The sequence below is a fragment of the Chlorocebus sabaeus genome, chromosome 8, assembly GCF_047675955.1.
Source record: "Chlorocebus sabaeus isolate Y175 chromosome 8, mChlSab1.0.hap1, whole genome shotgun sequence".
NCBI classification, from domain to species: Eukaryota; Metazoa; Chordata; class Mammalia; order Primates; family Cercopithecidae; genus Chlorocebus; species Chlorocebus sabaeus.
In genome coordinates, this window is record NC_132911.1 from 30,382,805 (window position 1) to 30,406,769 (window position 23,965).

At 44.0% G+C, this 23,965-nt stretch overlaps 1 protein-coding gene across 4 annotated transcripts; it reads left to right on the forward strand.

Moving 5' to 3' along the window:
- Positions 1–1,484: 1,484 nt before the first annotated feature.
- On the forward strand, positions 1,485–23,565 carry UBXN8 (UBX domain protein 8). Of its 4 annotated transcripts, none has more exons than XM_007962100.3 (8): positions 1,488–1,619; positions 8,580–8,702; positions 10,220–10,290; positions 12,119–12,241; positions 13,907–14,029; positions 17,601–17,639; positions 19,943–20,017; positions 23,276–23,565. In XM_007962100.3, the coding sequence occupies exons 1-8, from the start codon at positions 1,532–1,534 to the stop codon at positions 23,441–23,443; spliced, it is 810 nt and encodes a 269-aa protein (XP_007960291.3). In that variant the 5' UTR covers positions 1,488–1,531; the 3' UTR covers positions 23,444–23,565. The 4 variants fall into 4 exon arrangements, with proteins under 4 accessions (XP_072874124.1, XP_007960291.3, XP_007960293.3 ...); XM_007962101.3 differs by lacking the exon at positions 1,488–1,619 and adding an exon at positions 1,660–1,798; XM_073018023.1 differs by lacking the exon at positions 12,119–12,241 and having other exon boundaries at positions 1,485–1,619.
- The last annotated feature ends 400 nt before the right edge of the window (positions 23,566–23,965 follow it).

Here is a 23,965-nt window from a genome sequence, read left to right on the forward strand (position 1 = left end):
GAGTGAGCCACCGAGCCCGGCCTCAAGCTCTAAACTGCAGCAGTAATCACTGGTAGTTCCTTTGCACTCAGTTTCCTAACCTTGAAATCCCACCCTTCCCGGGCACCCTTGCCAAGATTCCTAACCTTTCAACACAATGTTGAAAGGGACTTCCTTTTGGAAAGCCTTCTGCAAGCCTTCCGGGTATGGTTCTGCAACACCCTGTGTATATCTCTATCATAGCACTCAGGCACTGCATTTATTTGCTTACAGGGCTATCTTTCCCAGTTTTTTTTTTTTTTTTTTCTTCTCCACAGAACCAAAGTAGAGTAAGCTGAGTTTCTTGAGGACAAATTCAGTAACGTGTATATATTTCAATCTCCAAGAGTTGTAGAGTACCAAACTGTGGAGCTCAATGTCAGATCGACTAAACTGGAGTGAGGTGGGAGGATAGATGGATGGGTCAGGAAAAAGAATTTTCCTTTTTTTCTCCCAGTGTGCTGGATTACAGGTGTGAGCCACCGCGCCCGGCAAGGAAATATAATTTTTTTCTTTTTTTGAGACGGAGTCTCATTGTGTCACCCAGGCTGGAATGCAGTGGTGCAAACTCGGCTCAAAGCAAACTCCGCATGCGGGTTCAAGCAATTCTCCTACCTCAGCCTCCCGAATAGCTGGAATTACAGGTGACCGCCACCATGCCCGGCTAATTTTTGTATTTTTAGTAGAGACGGGTTTCACCATATTGGCCAGGCTGGTCTCGAACTCCTGACCTTGTGATCCGCCCGCCTCGGTCTCCCAAAGTGCTGAGATTACAGACGTGAGCCAGGCCAGGAAAGAATTTCTAAGTATGAAATGTTGTAGGTTGGGAGGATCTCAGTAGGTTGGGAGAAGTGCACAGCGGTGAGTTACAGGATGGCAATGAGGTCACAGAACTATGAAGTCAAGGTTAACAATAACGCATACGGGAAAAACTGACAAGTGGCGCAACAAGGGGTAGCGGGTCTCCAGGACGTGGCATTAGGACGTGCATGTTGAGGGGCAGGTATGTGGAACCAGGCCCCATTTTCGAGTTGTCTTTCCGCAAGAACCAGAGAGTGAGGTCGGGAACAGGAAGCAGGAACCGTTAGGGAGATAAGGAAGGTGCTACTGCCCACATCCATCCTCTACGGCCACAAGGTCAGGGGGGCCAGGCCGCCTTCTCACAGCATCAGCGTTTTCTTCGGCTTCATTTCCCTCTGGAAAGCGCTTCCTCACCGACGCTGCAGAGACCTTAGGGGCAGCCCCTGCCCTGCTACCCTCCAAGGAGCCACCACTCTAGAGCTCACGCTCCTCTGGACATCATGTGACCTTGGGGACTACTTGCCTTTCTTCTGAAACACGACTACAGACTATGAGTCAAAAACACTGGGCTTAGCTCCCCCTCAATAACGACACAGCCGTAGGACGATACCCTCTCCCAGCCTGCCCGCCGCAGTAAGAGTTCCACTTCCTCCCCCAGAAAACACGGCCGGAAGGGGCGGGCTTTCCGCCTGGACCAGGCGCTTCCGCCACCATGGCTGCACGTGGGGTTGTTGGTGTTTTTTTCCTCTCTGCTGTCCCTCTTGTGTGTCTGGAGCTCCAGCGTGGAATCCCGGATATAGGTAAGTGTTGACTTTTTCCCTTCGACAGTTACAGCTGGGTAATTTTCGCAGGAATGTTGCATAGAATGACCGCTTCTTCGGCTGCGTCGCTTCGGAGCGGCTTTGACTACAACTCCCAGACTGCATGGTGCCTGCCTCCCACTTCCGGAGCCGACTTCGGGGGAGCTTTTTGCCTCCAGGTGTGATGGTTTTGCGTGTAAGAGAGTAGCGGCAAAGAGCACAGGGGCAATCATAGACAGTGCTTCCGTATCCTGGAAATCAACAGGTTGATAAGATGAAGGCCTTCTGAGAATTTAGGCTGAGAGGTTTTTTGTTTTGTTTTGTTTTTAAATTAGAGACAGGGTCTCACTATGTTGCCCAGGCTGGTCTCGAACTCCTGGGTTCAAGAGATCATCCTGCCTCGGCCTCTCAAAGTGCTGGGATTACAGGCCTGCGCCACTGCGCCTGGCCCTGGGATTTAAATAAGGGGCCACACCCGTGAAAAGCCAGTGGAGGCAGGGAATGGGTTGGGGAGGGGAGGAGTATTCTAGGCAAAAAGATTGTGACATGTTGGAGGAAAAGGTGAATCAAGGAGAGCTGGGAGGAGGAGGAGGAATTGGCTCAAGATAATGACTTTTACCGAACACCTATTATAAGCCAAATACCAGGTGCTGGTTATTATCTCATTTAATCTGCACTGCAGTCAGAGGAGGGTAAGCACTATTATAATCCCCATTTTACAGCTGAGGGAACTGAAATTTAGGGAGATTAAGTGACTTCCCTAAGGCTTTAAAAAGGTCATTCGATTCTGTATGGAGAATGCTTTGGACGAAGCTATGGTGGAAGCAGTGAGGCACGTCAGGCTTTGGAAGTTGACAAGTGGTGATGATGGCCTGGACTAGGACAATAAAAGAGGAGATGAAATGTAGACAGATTTGGGATATTGACGAAGTAGGATCAACCAACAGGCTGTGTTTATGGGTTGATGTTTGGGGCAAGGGAAAGGAAGGATTCGAGGATGACTGCCTCATAGGGGATTGAACAAACCTAGGTATTTGGTAGTGCTACTGGTGAAGGGAAAATGGAAAGAAAAACAGTGGAGATGCTGAGAATCATGAGTTGATTTTTGGACATTTCAGTGATCAGTTTACATGTCTGTCTCCCTTTTTAAGGTCAATTCTAAAGTTAGAGACCATAATGAAACTTGGCTTTGTGTACTCCCTCTCTTTCTCCACCTTTTCTCCCTGCTCACAAGGAGTCAGATGTCTAGAAAAGTTGCCTGCAATAAGAAATGAAAATAAAATGCTTTAAAAAAAGATGTACACTCTCCTGATGCTTCCTACTCACTCAAGCTGTGTTAGAATGTAACAAGACTTTTATCCAAAGGATCACAAATGTTGAATTCACACTCACCATTTCCAGAATTCACCTGTTCCCTTGTCTTTTCAACATCCACCCCTACTCTGCTCATTTATTATTTTTTTGAGACAAGGTCTTGCTCAGTCACCCAGGCTGCCGTGCAGTGGCACGATCATGGCTTACTGCAGAGCCTGGACTTCCCGGCTCAAGTGATCCTCCCACCTCAGCCTCCTGAGTAGCTAGGACTACAGGTGCCACACCACCATGCCGAGCTAATTTTTTGTATTTTTTGCAGAGAAGTGGTTTTGCCATGTTGCCCAGACTGGTCTGGAACTCCTAGGCTCAAGCAATCTGTCCACCTCGGCCACCCAGAATGCTGAGATTATAGGTGTGAGCCACCATGCCCAGCCAGAAATCTGTTTCTTGAAAGCAGAGACCAAATGGAATTTGTTTTTGTATTCCCAGCACTTACCGGTGTCTAGTTTAATAGAACTAGGGACAAGGGTTCTAGAAATTGCACCTGGGCTCCTGGCAGCATCTTTATCTAGTTCTTGAAATTTTCATGGAATTAGCTTCTTTCTCAGAATTCTGAATGAATGATTGTTTCTTTTGGATTGTTTTCCCTTTTTAAGTTTTTTTTGTTAATATATATTTTTTTCCTTTTTTTTTGTTTTTGCTACCTTTGGATTCTTGATAGTGAGCTTCCAATAATTATTTGTTAACACTATTTAAGTCTGTTTTACATATCATACTTTATACCAACAACAGGGCTGGTTATGCCTATACTAATATTCAGACATATATTGAAAAACTAGCCTTGTCTTTTTTTTTTTGAGACGGAGTCTTGCTCTGTTGCCCAGGCAACAGATCTTGACACGATCTTGGCTCACTGCAAGCTCCGCCTCCTGGGTTCATACCATTCTCCTGCCTCAGCCTCCCAAGTAGCTGGGACCACAGACGCCCGCCAAGATGCCCAGCTAATTTTTTGTATTTTTAGTAGAGACAGGGTTTCACTGTGTTAGCCAGGATAGTCTCGATCTCCTGACTTGGTGATCCACCTGCCTCGGCCTCCCAAAGTGCTGGGATTACAGGCATGAGCCTCTGTGCCCGGCCTGTGTTGTCTTTTTCTACTGTGTAAAAAAACCTTTGTTGTCAATACATTTTACTTGTACTTAAGCTAAATATTTTTTTTTTTTTAAGACGGAGTCTTACCCTGTCACCCAGGCTGTAGTGCAGTGGCGCAATCTCAGCTCACTGCAACTTCCACCTTCAGGGTTCGAGCGATTCTCCTGCCTCAGCCTCTTGAGTAGCTGGGACTACAGGCATGTGCCACCATGACCGGCTAATTTTTTTTTTGTAGTTTTTGTAGAGACAAGGTTTCACTATGTTGTGCCAGGTTGGTCTCCAACTCCTGACCTTGTGATCCACCCGCCTCGACCTCCCAAAGTGCTGGGATTACAGGTGTGAGCCGCTATGCCTGGTCTAAGCTAAATATTTTAAGGCCAGTTCCTCACGTTTGTTATCCATTGAAGTACACTGTTTATGGGGTCTGTAGTTTAAGTACACAAAAAAATCCCAGCACTCTGGTAGGCTGAAGTGGGCGAGTCATGAGGTCAAGAGATTGAGACCATCCTGGCCAACATGGTGGAACTCTGTCTCTACTAAAAATACAAAAATTAGTGGAGCATGGTAGCGCACGCCTGTAGTTCCAGCTACTCGGGAGGCTGAGGCAGGAGAGTTGCTTGAATCTGGGAGGCAGGGGTTGCAATGAGCTGAGATCACACCACCGCGCTCCAGCTTGGCAACAGAGCGAGACTGTCTCAAAAAAAAAAAAAAAAAAAAGACCTTAGAAAGTTTTTTTCTCGAAAGATATACACACAAATAGAGTTCTTTCATATTCCCATGTGATGTTTGCAGATTGCTTGTTAGAACAAACAGCAGTAGTATGAAACATTGAAACATAAATCCCACACCTCAATGGTTTTTTTTTGTTTTTTTTTGAGACAGAGTCTTACTCTGTTGCCCACGCAGGAGTGCAGTGGCGCAATCTCAGCTCACTGCAATCTCCGCCTCCCAGGTTCAAGCCATTCTCATGCCTCAGCCTCCCAAGTAGCTAGGATTACCAGTGTTCACCACTATGCCTGGCTAATGTTTGTATTTTTAGTAGAGATGGGGTTTCACCATGTTGCCCAGGCTGGCGACGAACTCCTGAGTTCAAGTGATCCACCCACCTCAGCCTCTCAAAGTGCTGGGATTATAGGTGTGAGCCACTGCGCCTTGCCTCAGTGGTTTCTTTCTCAGCTCACTGCAAGCTCCGCCTCCCAGGTTCACGCTATTCTCCTGCCTCAGCCTCCGAGTAGCGGGGTCTACAAGCGCCCGCCACAATGCCCAGCTAATTTTTTGTATTTTTTGGTAGAGATGGGGTTTCACAATGTTAGGCAGGATGGTCTCTATATCTTGACCTCGTGATTCTCCCGCCTCAGCCTCCCAAAGTGCTGGGATTACAGGCGTGAGCCACCGCGCCTGGCCTCAGTGTTTTGTTTACATACCAATACTCTAGACGTTAAACTACTTTTGTACTGGCCAGAGATAAAATAAATTAAATTATATGTCGTATTGAATAACACCTGAATGAATAGTTAATACTGTCAAGTTGGAAGAGCTGTGATTTTTTTTTTAAGTCATACTTCTTCTCTAAACAACTTTAAATTGGTAGGGTTTTTAAAAGAATAATATTAGGCCAAGCATGGTGGCTCACGCCTGTAATCCCAGCACTTTGGGAGGCCAAGAAGCGGGCATCATTTGGGGAGGGGAAAAAAAAAAAAAATATATATATATATATATATAAAATCTGATAGCCCACATCTGTGGTCCCAGCTACTTGGGAGGCTGACATGGGACAATTGCTTGAGCCCTGGAGGTCGTGGCTGCAGTGAGCTGTGATCAACTGCTGCACTCCAGCCTGGGCAGGAGAGTGAGAGTCCATCTAAAAAAAAAAAAAAACAGGCAAGAATATACATCTGTTTTCAGTTTAAAATAAAACATTTAAGTCTCTATATGTTTTTCTTTTTCTTTTTTTCTTTTTTTTTTTTTGAGACAGAGTTTTCACTCTGTCGCCCAGGCTGGAGTGCAATGGCCTGATCTCTGCTCACTGCATCCTCCACCTCCCGGGTTCAAGCCATTCTCCTGCCTTAGCTCCCAAGTGGCTGGGATTACAGGTACCCACCATCATGCCTGGCTAATTTTTATATTTTGGTAGAGATGGGAGTTTCACCATGTTGGCCAGTTTGGTCTTGAAGTCCTGACCTCAGGTGATACGCTTGCCTTGGCTTCCCAAAGTGCTGGGATTACAGGCATGAGCCATCTCGCCCAGCCTATATATGTGTTTTTCTAATTCCTTCTTTAAGTTTTAGTTAATTGACTAATTACCAGCCTTGATCACATTGGATTCCTCTGTATCTCTGCCATTTATCTTTTGAGAATTAAAAACACAAAACAAGAGTAAAAATTCCGAAAGGATGGAAATCATTTTTAACCCAGCTTCGTCTTCTGTCCCTCAACATTTGCCAAATTGTATTATGCAAAGTAGGTAGTAGATTTTTGCTCAAATAATTTTCACTTTGGTTCTTAATATAAGACCAAATACTGGCTGGGTGTGGTGGCTCATGCCCGTAGTCCCAGCACTTTGGGAGGCTGAGGTAGGCGGATCACCACCCACTCCTGGTCAGGAGTTCGAGACCAGCCTGTCCAATGTGGTGAAACCCTGTCTCTGCTGAAAATACAAAATTAGCCAGGCATGGTGGTGCATGCCTGTAGTCCGAGCTACCCAGGAGGCTGAGACAGGAGAATAGCTGGAACCCGGGGGGCAGAGGTTGCAGTGAGCCAAGATTGCACCACTGCACTCCAGCCTGGGCAACAGAGTGAGGCTCCGTCTCAATAAATAAATAAATAAATAAATAAGAAGACCAAATACTAAATTTTTACTTTTTCCTCGGCAAGCATGTAAATTGTAACTTTACTTACAAGTGACTAAATGTCAAGAAATACAGAAGCACACAGTTGCACAATTGTGAGAAATAAGGATTTGGTGTTTCAGTGAGAATGTTTATCATAGAACTAGAATTTGAATTTGACAGGATGATTTCTTTTTTTCTTTTCTTTTTTTTTTTTTTTTTTGAGACGGAGTCTCTCGCTGTCGCCCAGGCTGGAGTGCAGTGGTGCGATCTCTGCTCACTGCAGGCTCCACCTCCTGGGTTCATGCCATTTTCCTGCCTCAGCCTCCTAAGTAGCTGGGACTACAGGTACCTGCTACCACTCCCGGCTAATCTTTTGTATTTTTAGTAAAGACAGGGTTTCACCGTGTTAGCCAGGATGGTCTTGATCTCTTGACCTCGTGATCTGCCCACCTCAGCTTCCCAAAGTGCTGGGATTACAGGCGTGAGCCACCACACCCGACCAACACGATATTTTCACAGTTTTATTTCTAGTTATGTAATTTTTTCTATATGGGAAACTACAACTTATACATTACTGACATTCATATTTTTAGTGTAGCTGATTGCTGTAATTATAACTGTATTCCCAAGATAGTGTTTATTCTAGAATTATGCTCTGTACATTTGTTCTGGAAATGACAACCATTATGAGTTTTTTAATGCCCAAAGGAGAACACAGTAAGCCTTCTGTATCTGTGAGTTCCACATCCGAGGATTTAAGCACCTGTGGATTGAGACTATTCAGAAAGGGCTGGGTGTGGTGTCTCACTCCTACAATCCCAGGACCTTGGGAGGCTGAGGGGAGCAGATTGCCTGAGTTCAGGAGTTCAAGACCAGTCTGGACCACATGGCGAGACCCCATCTCTACAAAAAATACAGAAATTAGCCGGGTGTGGTGGTGCGTGCCTGTAGTCCCAGCTACTTGGCGGGGCTAAGGCAGGAGGATCGTTTGAGCACCAGGAGGTTGAGGCTGCAGTGAGCCGTGTTCTCAGCACTGCACTCCAGCAGCCTGGGTGGCAGAGCAAGACCAAGAAGAGCAACACACTGTCTCTTAAAGAAGGAAAGAAAAGAAAATATTCAGAAAAAAAATGGGGTAAATGGATGTTTGTCTGTCTGTCCCGACCATGTACAGACTTTTTTCCCTGTCCATAAACAGTAAAGTATAGCAACTATTTATAGAGCCTTTACGCTGTATTGGGTAGTATATGAATAATCTGTAGATGATTTAAAGTATGTGGGAACATAGACTATATGCGAACACTATGCCATTTTATATCAGGTACTTGAACATCTGTGGATTTTGGTATACTCAGGAGTCCTGGAATCAATACCCCATGCATACTAAGGGATGACTATATATGAACAAAATCATAAGACAGTTATATAACTTTACTTTCCCAGTACAGATAATCTTCTAATGTGTTATAATTTATTAGGAGTATCAAGAAAAATGTTTTGAGTTGGACGCGTTGGCTCACGCCTGTTATCCTAGCTAGCACTTTGGGAGGCCAAGGCAGGAGGATCACTTGAGCTCAGGAGTTTGAGACCAGCCTAGTCAACATAGTGAGACCTCATCTCTTAAAACAAAAAGTTTTGAATTTTAATTTTAGTTTTTTTCCTTTGTCAGGAATCAAGGATTTTCTTTTGCTTTGTGGCCGGATTTTCTTACTGCTTGCTCTTCTTACTTTAATTATTTCTGTGACTACCTCATGGCTTAACTCATTTAAATCTTCCCAAGTTTATCTGAAGGGTAAGTTTATTATTTATGCTACCCTTTTATGCCATTCTACTCAAATTTCTTTCCTTTATTTATTCTAGAACTTTGCACAGTAAGAGCCATTTTACTATTAATTTGTGATGTGTAGTTTCAGGGAGAGTAATCATCACAACTTTAGTAATGATTTTTTTGTGTGTGGTTTTTAAAAATTAGTGATGATTGCTTTGCATGGACTATATCCCAACATTTTTATGAGAAATTGTACATTTTTCTCATATATATGTGTTTTTAAGCTATATCATTTCTAAGTTGTTATACGGTAAATTACCTAATTTTAAATTGTGTGTTTGTGTTGCTTAACTGCCATTTGATACCTATAGTTTATGAGCTGTTCTACAGAGTGAATGTATCTATCATTAACCTTTTTTTTTTTGGAGATGCAGTCTCGCTCTGTCACCAGCTGGAGTGCAGTGGCGCGATCTTGGCTCACTGCAACCTCCGCCTCCTGGGTTCAAGCGATTCTCCTGTCTCAGCCTCCTGAGTAGCTGGGACTACAGGCGTGCACCACCATGCCTAGCTAAATTTTGTATTTTTAGTAGAGATGGGGTTTCACCATGTTTGCCAGGATGGTCTTGATCTCTTGACCTCGTGATCCGCCCGCCTCAGCCTCCCGAAGTTGGGATCACAGGCATGAGACACTGCGCCCTGCCGATCTACCATTAATCTTGAAAGGCTTTTCATCCTCATTTTTTGTTCCATTCTAGCAGTTTTTACTTAGACACCTTTGTCTTTTATATGTAAATGTTTTTAATTTTAGAAAATCATGCTTGCTTTTGGTTTTTAAATTTGAGACAGAGTCTCGCTCTGTCACCCAGGCTGGAATGCAGTGGCATGATCTTGGCTCACTGCAGCCTCCTCCTCCCAGGCTCAAGTGATCCTCTCATCTCAGCTTCCCAAGTTTTGGGACTACAGGTGTGTGCCACTGCATCTGGCTGATTTTTGTAGTTTTTGTAGAGGTGGGATTTCGCCATGTTGCCCAGGCTAGTCTCTAACTCTTGGGCTCAAGTGATCCACCTGCCTCAGTTACCCAAAATGCTGGGATTGCAGGCTTGACCCACTTCGCCCAGCCTGTTTCATTTTTGATAAGCAAAAGTTTGTGAGTCCTAGAAGCCTTTTAAAATAATATTGTACTTAGCCTCAGAACAGGTGAATCTTAAAACCAAAAACTACATATTTTCTATGCTACTAGGAAGAAGCTTGTCATTAGTGAATTTGGTACATTGTGTTTTCACTGTTTATTTAAATGTAAGTAAATAAAAGGAAAGTGACCAGTGTTGAGTGTATAGCCCTTTCAAATTAACTATGAATAAAACCATAATCCTAAAAGGTTATACTATTCAACCCAAACATAAATGACAGTGTGATATATTAGGGTCTCCCAACCGTAGACTTCAGATTTTTTTTCCTTCTTTTGATAAATTATTTGATTGGTTATACTTCAAATGAGATATTTGGGAAGTAAAAAGCACTTTCATGTTTTGATGTCTTAGAAGAAGAAGAAAAGAATGAGAAAAAACAAAAACTTGTGAGAAAAAAACAACAAGAGGCACAAGGAGAGAAGGTAAGCCAGAATTTTTAGAGACTTTATGCGTAGAGAAATACAGAAATCTCTGAGGCAATTAAAAATAACGTCTGTTGCTTCTGTGTTTGTGCTAAGATTTAAAAAATATATATTGAGGTCAAATTCATGTGACATAAACTTGACCATTTTATGTTACTTATTTGTTTTCGAAATGGAGTCTCACTCTGTCACCTAGGCTGGAAAGCAGTGGTGAGATCTTGGCTCACTGCAATCTCCGCCTCCCAGGTTCAAGCGATTCTCCTGCCTCAGCCTCCCAAGTAGCTGGGATTACAGGCATGCACCACCACACCCAGCTATTTTTTGTATTTTTAGTAGAGATATGGTTTCGCCATATTGGCCAGGCTGGTCTTAAACTCCTGACCTCAGGTGATCTGCCTGCCTTGGCCTCCCAAAATGCTGGGATTACAGGCATGAGTCACTGTGCCCAGCCACAATTAACCAGGCTGTTCAGTGACATTTAGTACATTCACAAGGTTGTACAACTACCACCTCTGTTCCATCTCCCATGAAGAAAACCGTATACTCTTTAAACAGTCACTCCCCACTCTCCCCTCCTCCCATCCTCTGGCAACCACCAATCTGCTTTCTGTTGGTATGAATTTACCTATTGTAGATGAATAATATTCCATTGAATAGATATACCCCCCCCCTTTTTTTTTTTTTGAGACTGGGCCTCTCTCTGTTGCCCAGGCTGGGGTGGAGTGGTACAACCATAGCTCACTGTCACCTCAAATTCCTGGGTTCATGGGATCCTCCTGCCTCAGCTTCCCGGGTAGCTGGAACTATAGACACACACACACCGCCACATTCAGCTAATTTTTTAAAAATTTTGGGTCAGGCATGGTGGCTCACACCTGTAATTCCAGCACTTTGGGAGGCTGAGACGGGTGGATCACGAGGTCAAGAGATCAAGACCATCCTGGCCAACATGGTGAAATCCCGTCTCTACTAAAAATACAAAAATTAGCTGGGTGTGGTGGCATGTGCCTGTAGTCCCAGCTACTAGGGATGCTGAGCCAGGAGAATGACTTGAACCCAGGAGGCAGGGGTTGCAGTGAGCCAAGATTGTGACACTGCACTCCAGCCTGGCGACAGAGTGAGACGCCGTTTAAAAAAACAAAAAATTTCACCAGGCTTGGTGTTTTCCACCTGTAATCCCAGCACTTTGGCAGGCAGAGGCCGGTGGATCACTTGAGGTGAGGAGTTTGAGACCAGCCTGGCCAACATAATGAAACCCCATCTCTACTAAAAATACAATAATTAGCTGGGCATGGCGATGGGCACCTGTAGTCCCAGCTACTTGGGAGACTGAAGCTGGAGAATCACTTGAACCCAGGAGCCGGAGGTTGCAGTGAGTGGAGTCTGCACCACTGCACTCCATCCTGGGCGACAGAGTGAGACTCCGTCTCAAAACAAAAACAAAACAAAAACGAAGGATGTTGGCTTCCCTCTCCAGATTTAAGACCTGAAATTCTGAAGATGACACTTGGTTTCCCATTTGTGACAAATCCTTGGAGTTACCATACTGGCATTCCATTTGAATCAGGATATGGGATTGTTCCCAGCATGAAAACCACAACCTGGTTGATAGTTTCATAATCAGGCAGGTCAAAAACCAATGTCTGTCCAGCTTGCTGTCTACCTGTCGGCACGAGCCTCCCCGCAACCAAGCAGCCAAACAGGGTGGCAGTGGCTCTATTCAGCCAGCAGGGCTCTTACTTGCTTCTTATTTACAACTTTATAGATAGCGTACATTTTAAGGAACATTAATGTATAGTAACAACGCCTAATTTGTTGTTTTGAACAGGCCAGCAGATACATAGAGAACATTTTAAAACCTCACCAGGAAATGAAATTGAGAAAACTGGAGGAGCGCTTTTATCAAATGACGGGTGAAGCCTGGAAATTAAGCAGTGGTCACAAACTTGGGGTTGGAAAATATTCTCATTTTATATTTTGAATCCTCTTACTGTGTTTCCTATTACATGATTGATTTGTAATTGAAACTGATGTTAGTCTGTTTTTAGGAGTTTTTATTGATAATGATTGTATATCAGTTTTTGTTCAGCATACTTGTTTATCGCATGGTTAAGGGGTTGGTCTTTGTTTTTAAAAGACAGGGTCTCTTGCTGTTGCCCAGGCCGGGGTGCAGTGGCACTATCGTAGCTCACTGCAGCCTCAAACTCCAGGACTCAAAGGATCCTCCTGCCTCAGCTTCTTAGGTTGATAGGACTACAGGTGCACCCTACCACGGACTGCATCTGGCTGGTGAAGTGTTTTTTGGTGCCTAAAGAGCATATAACTTGGTTCCTTAAAAAGCTGTTGTGGTGGCTCACGCCTGTAATCCCAGCAATTTGGGAGGACAAGGCAGGCAGATTGCTTGAGACCAGGAGTTTGAGACCAGCCTGGGCAACATAGGAAGACCCTGTCTCTAAAAAAAAAAAAAAAAAAATTAAAAATTAGCCAGATGTGATAGTGTGTGGCTATAGTTTCAGCTACTAGGGAGGTTAAGGCAGGAGGATCACTTGAGCCGAGGAGGTCAAAAGGCTGCAGTGAGCTGTGACCACCGCTGCACTCCAGCCTGGGAGACAGAGCAAGACCGTTTCTCCAAAAAACAAACAAACAAACAAAAACTGTGACATAAGATAGTCTTTAAAACTGTCGAATAAATTGCTATTGTCTTATATGAGGGCAAGAACATTCTGATCTTTCCTCAAGTCAGGATCTCCAAGGTATTAAGCTCATGTTATATATATTATATATTCTGATTTTTAAGTCAAATTAAACTTTGGTTATGTTTTCCTTCAGCATTGAATATGAATTTTGTCAGTTTCTACAGAAGTTTACAATTTTAAGTTTTCTTTTTTTTTTTTGAGGCGGAGTCTCGCTCTCTTGCCCAAACTGGAGTGCAGTGGCACCATCTCAGCTCACTGCAACCTCTGCCTCTCAGGTTCAAGGGATTCTTCTGCCTCAGCTAATTTTTGTTTTTGAGATAGAGTCTCACTCCATCACCCAGGCTAGAGTGCAGTGGTGTGATGTCGGCTCACTGCAACCTCCGCGTCCTAGGCTCAAGCGATTTTCCTGCCTCAGTCTCCCGAGTAGCTGGGATTACAGGTGCCTGCCACCACGCCTGGCTAATTTTTGTATTTTTTTTAGTAGAGGTGGGGTTTCACCATGTTGACTAGGCTGGTCTCGAACTCCTGACCTCCAGTGATCTGCCCACCTTGGTGTCCTGAAATTCTGGGATTACAGGTATGAGCCACCGCACCCGGCCAATTTCTGTATTCTTTTAGTAGAGACAGCGTTTCACTGTGTTAGCCAGGCTGGTCTTGGACTCCTGACTTCAGGTGATCTGCCCTCCTCAGTCTCTCAAAGTGCTGGGATTACAGGTGTGAGCCACATCACCCTGCTAAAGCCTCGTGTTTTCTTGTTGACGGAGATAATGCTTTAATTTTTTGGGTCTCATAATGGCTTGCTAATATTTTTCTACTGACATGCCATCAGGGTAAAAAAAAAGAAAAAGGAAAAACAATTGTGAATATAATAAAGTTGATAGAAAACATCTCTTTAGAAATTGTCTGTTGTGTTTGACCAGGGTGATGAAAGTACAAGTCAGACATCTTTTGAAACATCAAATAGAGAAGCAGCAAAGAGCCAGAACTTGCCTAAACCTTTAAATGAATTTCCATCTCCTGCTGAACAGCCCACATGCAAGGAGGTAAAGTACTTCATGCCTGTCATTGAATTGTGTTTGTGTGCAGTAGGACTGTCAAACTCTGGGTGAGGTGGGTGTACTGGGTGAAGATCAGGACTGGCCTTTTATCCAGATGGTGTCTTCCCGCTACCTTAGAAAGCGATCACCTTTATTAAGAATAGACTGGGCGCCGTGGCTGACACCTGTAATCCCAACACTTTGGGAGGTTGAGGCCAGGAGTTTGAGCCCAGCCTGGCCAACATGGTGAAACCCCATCTCTATTTAAAAAAAAAAAAAAAAAAAAAAAAAAAGACTTTTCCTTGTTCAATATTAAGGCTCTGAATCTAACTTGGAAGCAATAAAGACAAATGATAATAGGTCTAGAAAATACTCAATTATTGACCGGACATGGTGGCTTATGCCTGTAATCCCAGCACTTTGGGATGCCAAGGCAGGCAGATCAGCTGAGGTCAGGAGTTCAAGACTAGCCTGGCCAACATGGTAAAACCCCATCTCTACTAAAAATACAAAAATATTAGCTGGGCATGGTGGCAGGTGCCTGTAATCCCAGCTACTGAGGAGGCTGAGACAGGAGAATTGCTTGAACCCGGGAGGTGGAGGTTGCAGTGAGCCAAGATTGCACCATTGCACTCCAGCCTGGATGACAATAGTGAAACTCTGTCTCAAAAAAATAAAAAAAGGGCTGGGCGTGGTGGCTCATGCCTGTAATCCCAGCAGTTTGGGCGGCTGAGGTGGGTGGATCACGAGGTCACGAGTTCAAGACCAGCCTGGCCAAGATGGTAAAACCCCGTCTCTACTAAAAATACAAAAGTTAGTGGCAGGCACCTGTAATCCCAGCTACTTGGGAGGCTGAAGCAGGAGACTCTCTTGAACCCGGGGAAGGGGAGGTTGCAGTGAGCCTAGATCAAGCCACTGCACTCCAGCCTGGGTGATAGAGTGAGACTGTGTCTCAGAAAAAAAAATACTCAATTCTTTTTTTTTTTTTTTTTTTTTGAGACGGAGTCTCACACTGTCGTCCAGACTGGAGTGCAGTGGCGAGATCTCAGCTCACTGCAAGCTCCACCTCCTGGGTTCACACCATTCTCCTGCCTCAGCCTCCCGAGTAGCTGGGACTACAGGCACCTGCCACTGTGCCAGGCTAATTTTTTTGTATTTTTAGTAGAGACAGGGTTTCACCGTGTTAGCCAGGATGGTCTCCATCTCCTGACCTCGTGATCCTCCCGCCTTGGCCTCCCAAAGTGCTAGGATTACAGGTGTGAGCCATTGTGCCTGGCCAAAGATACTCAATTCTTTTTAAGGAATTTGATTATGTAAAAATGAAAAATATAATGCTTACGAGGGGAAGCATTCCTGTTGACCTAAGACATTATCAAGCCCTGTCTTGTGAGTGGCTAATAGCTGTCATTAACATGAGTGTATCATTTTCCTTATTGGCCCTTCTAGGGAATAGATTAGCAATCAGTCACTTCGGATTAGTGCCCAGGTTTATTATACATGTTTTTCATTCAAATCTTCAATCCCTAATGTAATTCCGATTGGAGCTGGAAAAGATTGGAAATAAGAAATCTGTTTTTACCAGCCCTTAGGGAAAGCTGGGAAGCTGTCTGTTCCCTGAAAATAGTTTCTAAGATACTGCTTCTCAATCTGAGATTTCCTGGTCCCGTAGTGGAGATTAAGCAGAGGAATCCGATTATTGAACTATCACTGACATTTGAAAAAGGTCAATATGAACTACGCGGACTGATTAAAAACACATGTTTGTGTTTTGTTAATAACACTATCTTATGCTGATGGCAGATTTTACTTGACAGTCACATATGCTTTTGATACCAAAGGAAAACAAATGAGTTATTTAGTAAATGCAAGTAAGGTTAGATTACATGTTATAAAATACATTCTGTGGTATTAATCAATAAAGAGAGTTCCTGGAGATGAAGTCATTGGTAACAAATGTTTTAATGAAAGAAAATGGTCTAAATATCTGGATTATTTTATTTTTATTGAGACAGAGCCTCACTCTGTCACCCAGGCTGGAGTGCAGTGGCGCAGTCATGGCTCACTGCAGTCTCTGCCTCCTGGGTTCAAGAGATTCTCGTGCCTCAACTTCCTAAGTAGCTAGGATTACAGGCGTGCACCAGCACGCCTGGCTAATTTTTGTATTTTTAGTAGAGATGGGGTATCATCATGTTGACCAGGCTGGTCTTGAACTCCTGACCTCAGGTGATCTGCCTGCCTCAGCCCCCGAAAGTGCTGGGATTACAGGCGTGAGCCACCACACCCAACCCAATATCTGGATTCTTAATAGATTAATGGAAATAGGGAGAAATGAGTAAATGACAGAAGCAACCAAAGTAAATGGTTTCTGGCAGTCACCTGGGAGTGTGAGTGACGATAAGTTCATATTCATGTTAAAATTTGTTCGGCGGCTCACACCTGTAATCCCAGCACTTTGGGAGGCTGAGGCGGGTGGATCACAAATTTAGGAGATCAAGACCGTCCTGGCTAACTCAGTGAAACCTCGTCTCTACTAAAAAATACAAAGAATAAGCCTGGCATGGTGTGGGGCACCTGTAGTCCCAGCTACTTGGGAGGCTGAGACAGGAGAATGGTGTGAACCCGGGAGGTGAAGCTTGCAGTGAGCCGAGTTTGCGCCACTGCACTCCAGCCTGGGTGACAGGGCGAGACTCCGTCTCAGAAAAAAAATAAGTAAATAAAATAAAATAAAATAAAATGTGTATATGTTTGAAGCAAAATAATTTTGGGGTCTAATTTTTTTTTTTTTTTTTAAAGATGGAGGCTTGCTCTGTCACCCAGGCCGGAATGCAGTGACACAGCCTCAGCTCATTGTAACCTCTGCTCCCTGGGTTCCAAGTGATTTTCCTGCCTCAGCCTCCTGAGTAGCTGGGATTATGGGCACATGCCATCATGCCTGGATAATTTCTGTGTTTTTGTAGAGATGGGGTTTCACCATGTTAGCTACCCTGATCATGAACTCTTGACCTCAAGTGATCTACCCACCTCGGCCTCCCAATGTGTTGGGATCACAGGCGTGAGCCATTGTGCCTGGCTGATTCATGTTAATATTTATCCTGTTTTTATGTAAATGTATGTGTATATGCATACACATCATGTTTTTTTTTTTTTTTAAAGTGACAGAGTCTTGCTTTGTTGCAATGGTTAGCCTTGAACTTCTGAGCTCAAGTGATCCTCCTGCCTCAGCCTCCTGAGTTGCTGGGGTTCCAGACATGAGCCACTGTATCTGGCTGTTTTTAAAAAAATAGTACATTTTTATATATTAGTAATATTTTGGAACATAATAGAAGCAAAATCCTTTAAATATGTATAGCTTGGGAGCTGTTATCTCAAATCCTATTTTTATGATTAATTTTAGCATACTTGCCCAAAAATGTTTATTAATTGAGCTATTTGCATTATAAACTTTTTATAGATGTGTAAAGATTTAAGTAAGCTTAGATGTGTGTCTAAACCCTGTATTGAGGGGAACTCTTCTCGCTGACACTTTTGTTTGCTTCTTGAAAATGTTTACATTCCTCTTACCAATCCTTTTCTTTAGATTCCTGATTTACCTGAAGAACCTTCTCAAACGGCAGAAGTAAGTCTGTTGTTCTCTTTGAAAAGTAAACTTATTTTCTATTTTCCTTGCTTAACATCCATTAAATATGTCTTATCTAAGCTTGGGTTTAGAAAGATATGATAGCGTAAGTGTTCACGTGATTATACTGTAACTAGGTCTTTTTTAGAACATAGAGACAGGGTCTCACTATGCTGCCTAGGCTGGCCTTGAACTCCTGGGCTCAAGTGATCCACCTGCCTCCGCCTCCTAGTCAGTCAGTCTTATTTGGAATGCAGTGTAGTATCAAATTCCTCAGCATGAGTCCGATTTTGCAAGCCTGCTGTGTGCTGAGTTGTCTTTTTTTTGAGATGAAGTCTCGCTCTTGTCGCCCAGGCTGGGGTACAATGACTTGATCTCAATTCACTGCAACCTCCGCTTCCCGAGTTCAAGCGATTCTCCTGCCTCAGCCTCCCAAGTAGCTACCACCACACCAGGCTAGTTTTTGTATTTTTGGTAGAGACAGGGTTTTACCAATTTGGCCAGGCTGGCCTGGAACTCCTGACCTCAGGTGATCTGCCTGTCTTGACCTCCCAAAGTGCTGGGATTACACCCACCCACTGCCTCAGGCATAGGATACACGTGGGCTTTTCCAGAACTTTAGGTCAGATAATGCATGGCTTACTAAAACAGAATCAAAATAGGCATATGTCCCAGCACTTTGGGAGGCCAAGAGGGGAGGATTACTTCAGCTTAGGAATTCAAGACCAGCCTGGGCAACATAGTGAGACCCTGTCACTACAAAAAGGAAAAAAACTAGGCAAATGACTTCAAATTGCAGTTCTCCTTTTCAAAGGAGAAAATGAAGAGGGCAACTACGTTGTAGATGTTTTAATTTAGGAGTGGTTTGCTGTTGGGGGCTGGGCTAGGACTGATCCCCAGCTGTGTCAAGCTGCCTTCTTCCCAGTTGCTGAGTCATAGTCCGTGGTGCCTTCCTGTCACTGGCCACCCTACTTATAGACACTTCCTCATGTATGGGGAGTACACACCTGTCTTGAAAGCCATTAAGTCATTTGGGCAATAAATCCAGGAGAACCCACTTCTTGGGACTCGGCAACAGCTATACCCCGTGGAAACCTTTTTTTTTTTTTTTTTTGAGACAGGCTGTTGCTCTGTCTCATAGACTGGAGTGTGGTGGCACGATCATAGCTCACTGCATTTTCAACCTCTCAGGCCCAAGTGATCCTCCTACCTTAGCGTTCCAAGTAACTAGGACTGCAGGCACATGCCACCAGGCCTGGCTAATTTTTAAATTAAAAAAATTTTTTTTGGTAAAGATTGGGTCTCACTGTGTTGCTCAGGCTGGTCTGACTCCTGGTCTCATGTGATCCTCTCACCTTGGCCTCCCCAGGTGGTGGGATTATAGGTGTGAGTCACTGATGGGAAAGCTTTTTTTTTTTTTTGAGACCAAGTCTCACCGTGTTGCTCAAGCTGGAGTGCAATGGCACGATCTCGGCTCACTGAAACCTCTGCTTTCCGGGTTCAAGCCATTCTCCTGCCTCAGCCTCCTGAGTAGCTAGGACCACAGGTGTGTGCCACAATGCCTGGCTAATATTTGTATTTTTAGGAGAGATGGGGTTTCACCATGTTGGCCAGGCTGGTCTCGAACTCCTGACCTCAAGTGATCTGCCCACCTCGGCCTCCCAAAGTGCTGGGATTACAGCCTGAGCCACTGCACCTGGCCTGTTGGAAATATATTCTAACATAGCTTTTCTGAGAGGGAGGGGTGCTGCTCTAAAACTACCGCTTATGCATAATATGATGCCCACATAACTCCCAGCACAGTTAATGATCATGTTAGTCATAAAGGGTTTCTTGACAGTTGAAAAATAAACACTAATTTGTCGTCATCTCATTTTATAATGTCTTTTTTTTTTTTTTTTTTTAAAGACTGGATGACAATCTTGCTCTGTCATCCAGGCTGGGGTGTAGTGGCGTGATCACAGCTAACTGCTGTCTCAGATTCCCTGGGCTCAGGCAATTCTCCCACCTCAACCTCCCAAGTAGCTGGGACTAGAGGAGTACACCACCATGTCTAGCTAATTTTTCTATTTTTTTGTTTTGGGGGGGGGTGTCTCAAACTCCTGGCCTCAAGTGGTCTGCCTGTCTCAGCCTCCCAAAGTCCTGGGATTATAGGCGTGAGCCACCACCATGCCCTACCTATGTCTTTTAATAATTAGCAAAGCAGCATCTAAGTCCTTTTTAGCTGCTTAGCTGTTTTATAGAATGAAAGGAATTGCAAAGAGCAATGGATCAGAGTTCTTACGTGAATCTTTCTTCCTCAGGTAGTTACTGTTGCTCTCCGATGTCCCAGTGGGAATGTCCTGAGGAGAAGGTTTTTGAAGTCCTGCAGCTCACAGGTAAGTGAAGGAATTCGCATTTTGAGAAATATCTTTGTTGAATTTGGCAGTAGTTTATTCACATGCCGTTGGGAAGGTGTGATCACACTGTCATCCTGCACCTCCCATCACGTATGGATAAAGGACATTTCCAGGTACTCCACATTGCAGAAATTTGGCTAACTAGGCATGCATGCCGGATGTCTCTGAATTGTGATCTCTGCATTCACATTTTAGTTATTCTTTCCCTTTGGTGTATTTTTCCTTTGTTGTTTGCTTTCATTACATTTTCATAATTTGATGGGCAAGATGCTTTTAAATCCTTAGGAAGTAGCCACTATTAACTTTAGACTTTTTCTTCTTTTAAAAACAGTACTGTGGGCTGGGTGCAGTGGCTCACGTCTATAATCCCAACACTTTGGGAGGCCAAGGCGGGCAGATCACTTGAGGTCAGGAGTTCGAGACCAGCCTGGCCAACATGGTGAAACCCCATATCTACTAAAAATATGAAAATTAACCGGGCATGGTGGCGGACTCCTGTAATCCCTGCTACTTGGGAGGCTGAGGCAGGAGAATCACTCGAACCTGGGAGGCAGAGGTTTTAATGAGCCGAGATCGTGCCACCGCACTCCAGCCTGGGTGACAGAGCAAAATTCTGTCTCAAAAATAAGAAATAATAAAAAACAATACTGTGGTTGTTAGTGATAATTTGGAAAATATGGAAAAGTAGAGTGAAAAAAATTTGATCTGTAGTCTCATGCCAAAACCAGTTACTAACATTTTGGTATATTTCCATCTCTAATTACATTTAAACATAAAATTATGTGTGCATTAAAAATATATGTAAATAATTTTCTGTCCTGTTTGTTGTATTTAACCTTCAATGACAAGAATGCTGTAAATCGTAATGGAAAATACTGGATTTGACTACATAAAAAATCCAGCCAGGTGCGGTGGCTCACGCCTGTAATCCCAGCACTTTGGGAGGCCAAGGCGGGCGGATCATGAGGTCAGGAGATGAAGACCATCCTAACATGGTGAAACCTCGTCTCTACTAAAAATACAAAAAAATTAGCCAGGCGTGGTGGTGGGCCCCTGTAGTCCCAGCTACTCGGGAGGCCGAAGCAGGAGAATGGCGTGAACCTGGGAGGCGGAGCTTGCAGTGAGCTGAGATCACTCAAAAAAAAAAAAAATTAAAAATTCCGTAAAGAAACTGTTCATAAAGTTTAGATTTTTTTTTTTTTTTTTTTTTTTTTGGAGACAGAATCTTGCCCTGTCACCCAGGCTGGAATAGAGTGGTGCAATCACAGCTCACTGCAACCTCCATCTCCCGGCCTCAAGCAATTCTTGTGCCTCAGCCTCCTAAGTAGCTGGGACCAGAGGCACGTACCACTGTTCCTGGCTAATTTTTGTATTTTTAGTAGAGACAGGGTTTTGCCATGTTGGCCAAGCTGGTCTTAAACTCCTGGGCTCAAGTGATCCGCCCACCTTGGCCTCCCCAAGTGTTGGGATTATAGGCGTGAGCCACCACAACCAGCCCATTTTACTATTTATGTGTGACAGTCATTTTTTATAAGGAGCTTAAATCAAGGAAAAGATAAACACCTCAGTAGACAGAGAGGGAAAGAAACATATGAATATCATGTTTCCTAAAGATGACTCAGTGACAGATAAATATATGAAAAAAATGTTTGGCCTCACATAGAATCAATGAAGTACAAATAAAATGAAACCATATTTTCTACCTAACTGGACTGTCAAAGATTAAAAAGAAATAGTACCCAGATTGGAAAACAGGGATGCTTAAAACTTTAATAGTTTTTTGGCCGGGTACTGTGGTTCACACCTGTAATCCCGACACTTTGGGAGGCTTAGGCAAGCAGATCACGAGGTCAAGAGATCGAGACCATCCTCGCCAACATGGTGAAACCTTGTTTCTACTAAAAATACAAAAATTAGCCAGGAATGGTGGTGGGCGCCTGTAGTCCCAGCTACTCAGGAGGCTGAGGCAGGAAAATTGCTTGAACACGGGAGGCGGAGGTTGCAGTGACCTGAGATTGTGCCACTGCACTCCAGTCTGGGAGACAGAGCAAGACTGTCTCAAAAAACAACACAGAAAACCTTTAATATTTTTTATATTTTAAAAATAGAACAGGGTCTCACTATGCTGACCAGGTCAATCTTCAACTCCTGGGCTCAAATGATTCTCCTGCCTCGTCCTTCCAAAGTGCTGGGATTACAGGTGTGAGCCACTGTGTCTGGCCATCATAACTTGTTAATGTGAATGTAAATAGGATCAGTGTTCCTGACAGATAATTTACAATTGTTTTTATTTATTTTTGTGAGATTGGTTCTCACTGTGTCACCAAAGCTGAAGCACAGTGGTACAATCACAGCCCACTGAAACCTTGACATTCCCGGGCTCAGGTGATCCTTGCACCTCAGCCTCCTGAGTAGCTGGGATTATAGGCACGCACCACCGGGCCTGGCTAAGTTTTGTATTTTTTGTAGAGACTGGGTTTCGCCATGTTACCCAGGCTGGTCTCAAACTTCTGTGCCATTATATGTTTGGAAAAAAATGTATACATACGTGTGTGTGTGTGTGTGTGTGTATATATATAGTTTTGAGACAGAGTCTTGCTCTGTCACCCAGGCTGGAGTGCGGTGGCAGGATCTCAGCTCACTGCAACCTCCACCTCCTGGGTTCAAATTATTCTCCCTCCCCAGCCTCCTGAGGGCCTGGGATTACAGGTGCCCACCACCACGCCTGGCTAATTTTTGGCTGGGCACAGTGGCTTATGGCCGTAATCTCAGCACTTCGGGAGGCGCAGGCAGGCAGATCACTTGAGGTCAGGAGTTCAAGACCAGCCTGGCCAACATGGTGGAACCCCATCTCTACCAAAAATACAAAAATTAGCTGGGCATGGTGCCAGGCGCCTGTATAATCCAAGCTACTCTGGAGGCTGAGGCAGGAGAATCGCTTAAACCCAGGAGGTAGAGGCTTCAGTGAGCCGAGATCGTGCCATTGCACTCCAGCCTGCATGACAGAGCAAGACTCCTATGTCAAAAAAAAAAAAAGAATATTCCTATCTCAAAACTCATAGCAAGCTATTTTCCTTTAAGCTCTAGAAAGTTTCTTTGAAAGGTATGAAAATTCTGTCTCATGACCGCTAGGGATATGATTTTACATTGACAAAATTATAAAATGTTATGGTGGTCTAAAGGGACACGGTGTGTAAAGTTTTTGATAATGACTAAGCCAAGCTTTTTATCTTCTAGGTCTTACTTGACTGGATGATGAGAATTGGGTACCACACATCTCTATACAGCCTTTCTACTTCCTTTCCCAGACGGCCTCTGGCAGTGGAACGGGGCCAGTCACTGGAGGACGTAGGAATAACTGTGGACACTGTGCTCATCCTGGAAGAGAAGGAGCAGACCAACTAGGAAAGAAGTTTGAGACCAGCCTGGGTAACATGGCAAAACCCAGTCTCTACATGCTCCTTGTTCTGCTTGAAGTCAGCTATGCCATCACCTCCTGGCACAATAAAGGCTTCACGTTAAAACCACACCATACCTTGATTGAGCTCATGGCAGTAAACATTGAACATTGATATCCATGGGAATAGGATTAGAAAAGGATTGCTTTCTGCATATAATAATCTGTGGACTGTGCCATTTTACAATGTACCAAATGAGAACGAGGTAAAAATGTATGCAGTAAGGCACTCCGTAATTGCTATTTTTTCCCCAGCTGACATGATTTCTCAGCATTAGAAAACAAACCCATAGAACTTTGCTTTCTGCCTCTTCAATCCATCTTACCACACAGTATTTCATGATTCAGTCAAATTCTTCAAAGTCTTATAAGCAGGAGTGTTTATTCTGCTGTATTTCTGTGAAATTAAAAACTTGGAAGAAGCTTCAAAGCTCTTGGAGGCTTTAAAGTTCTTTCTGATGGGTATGCAT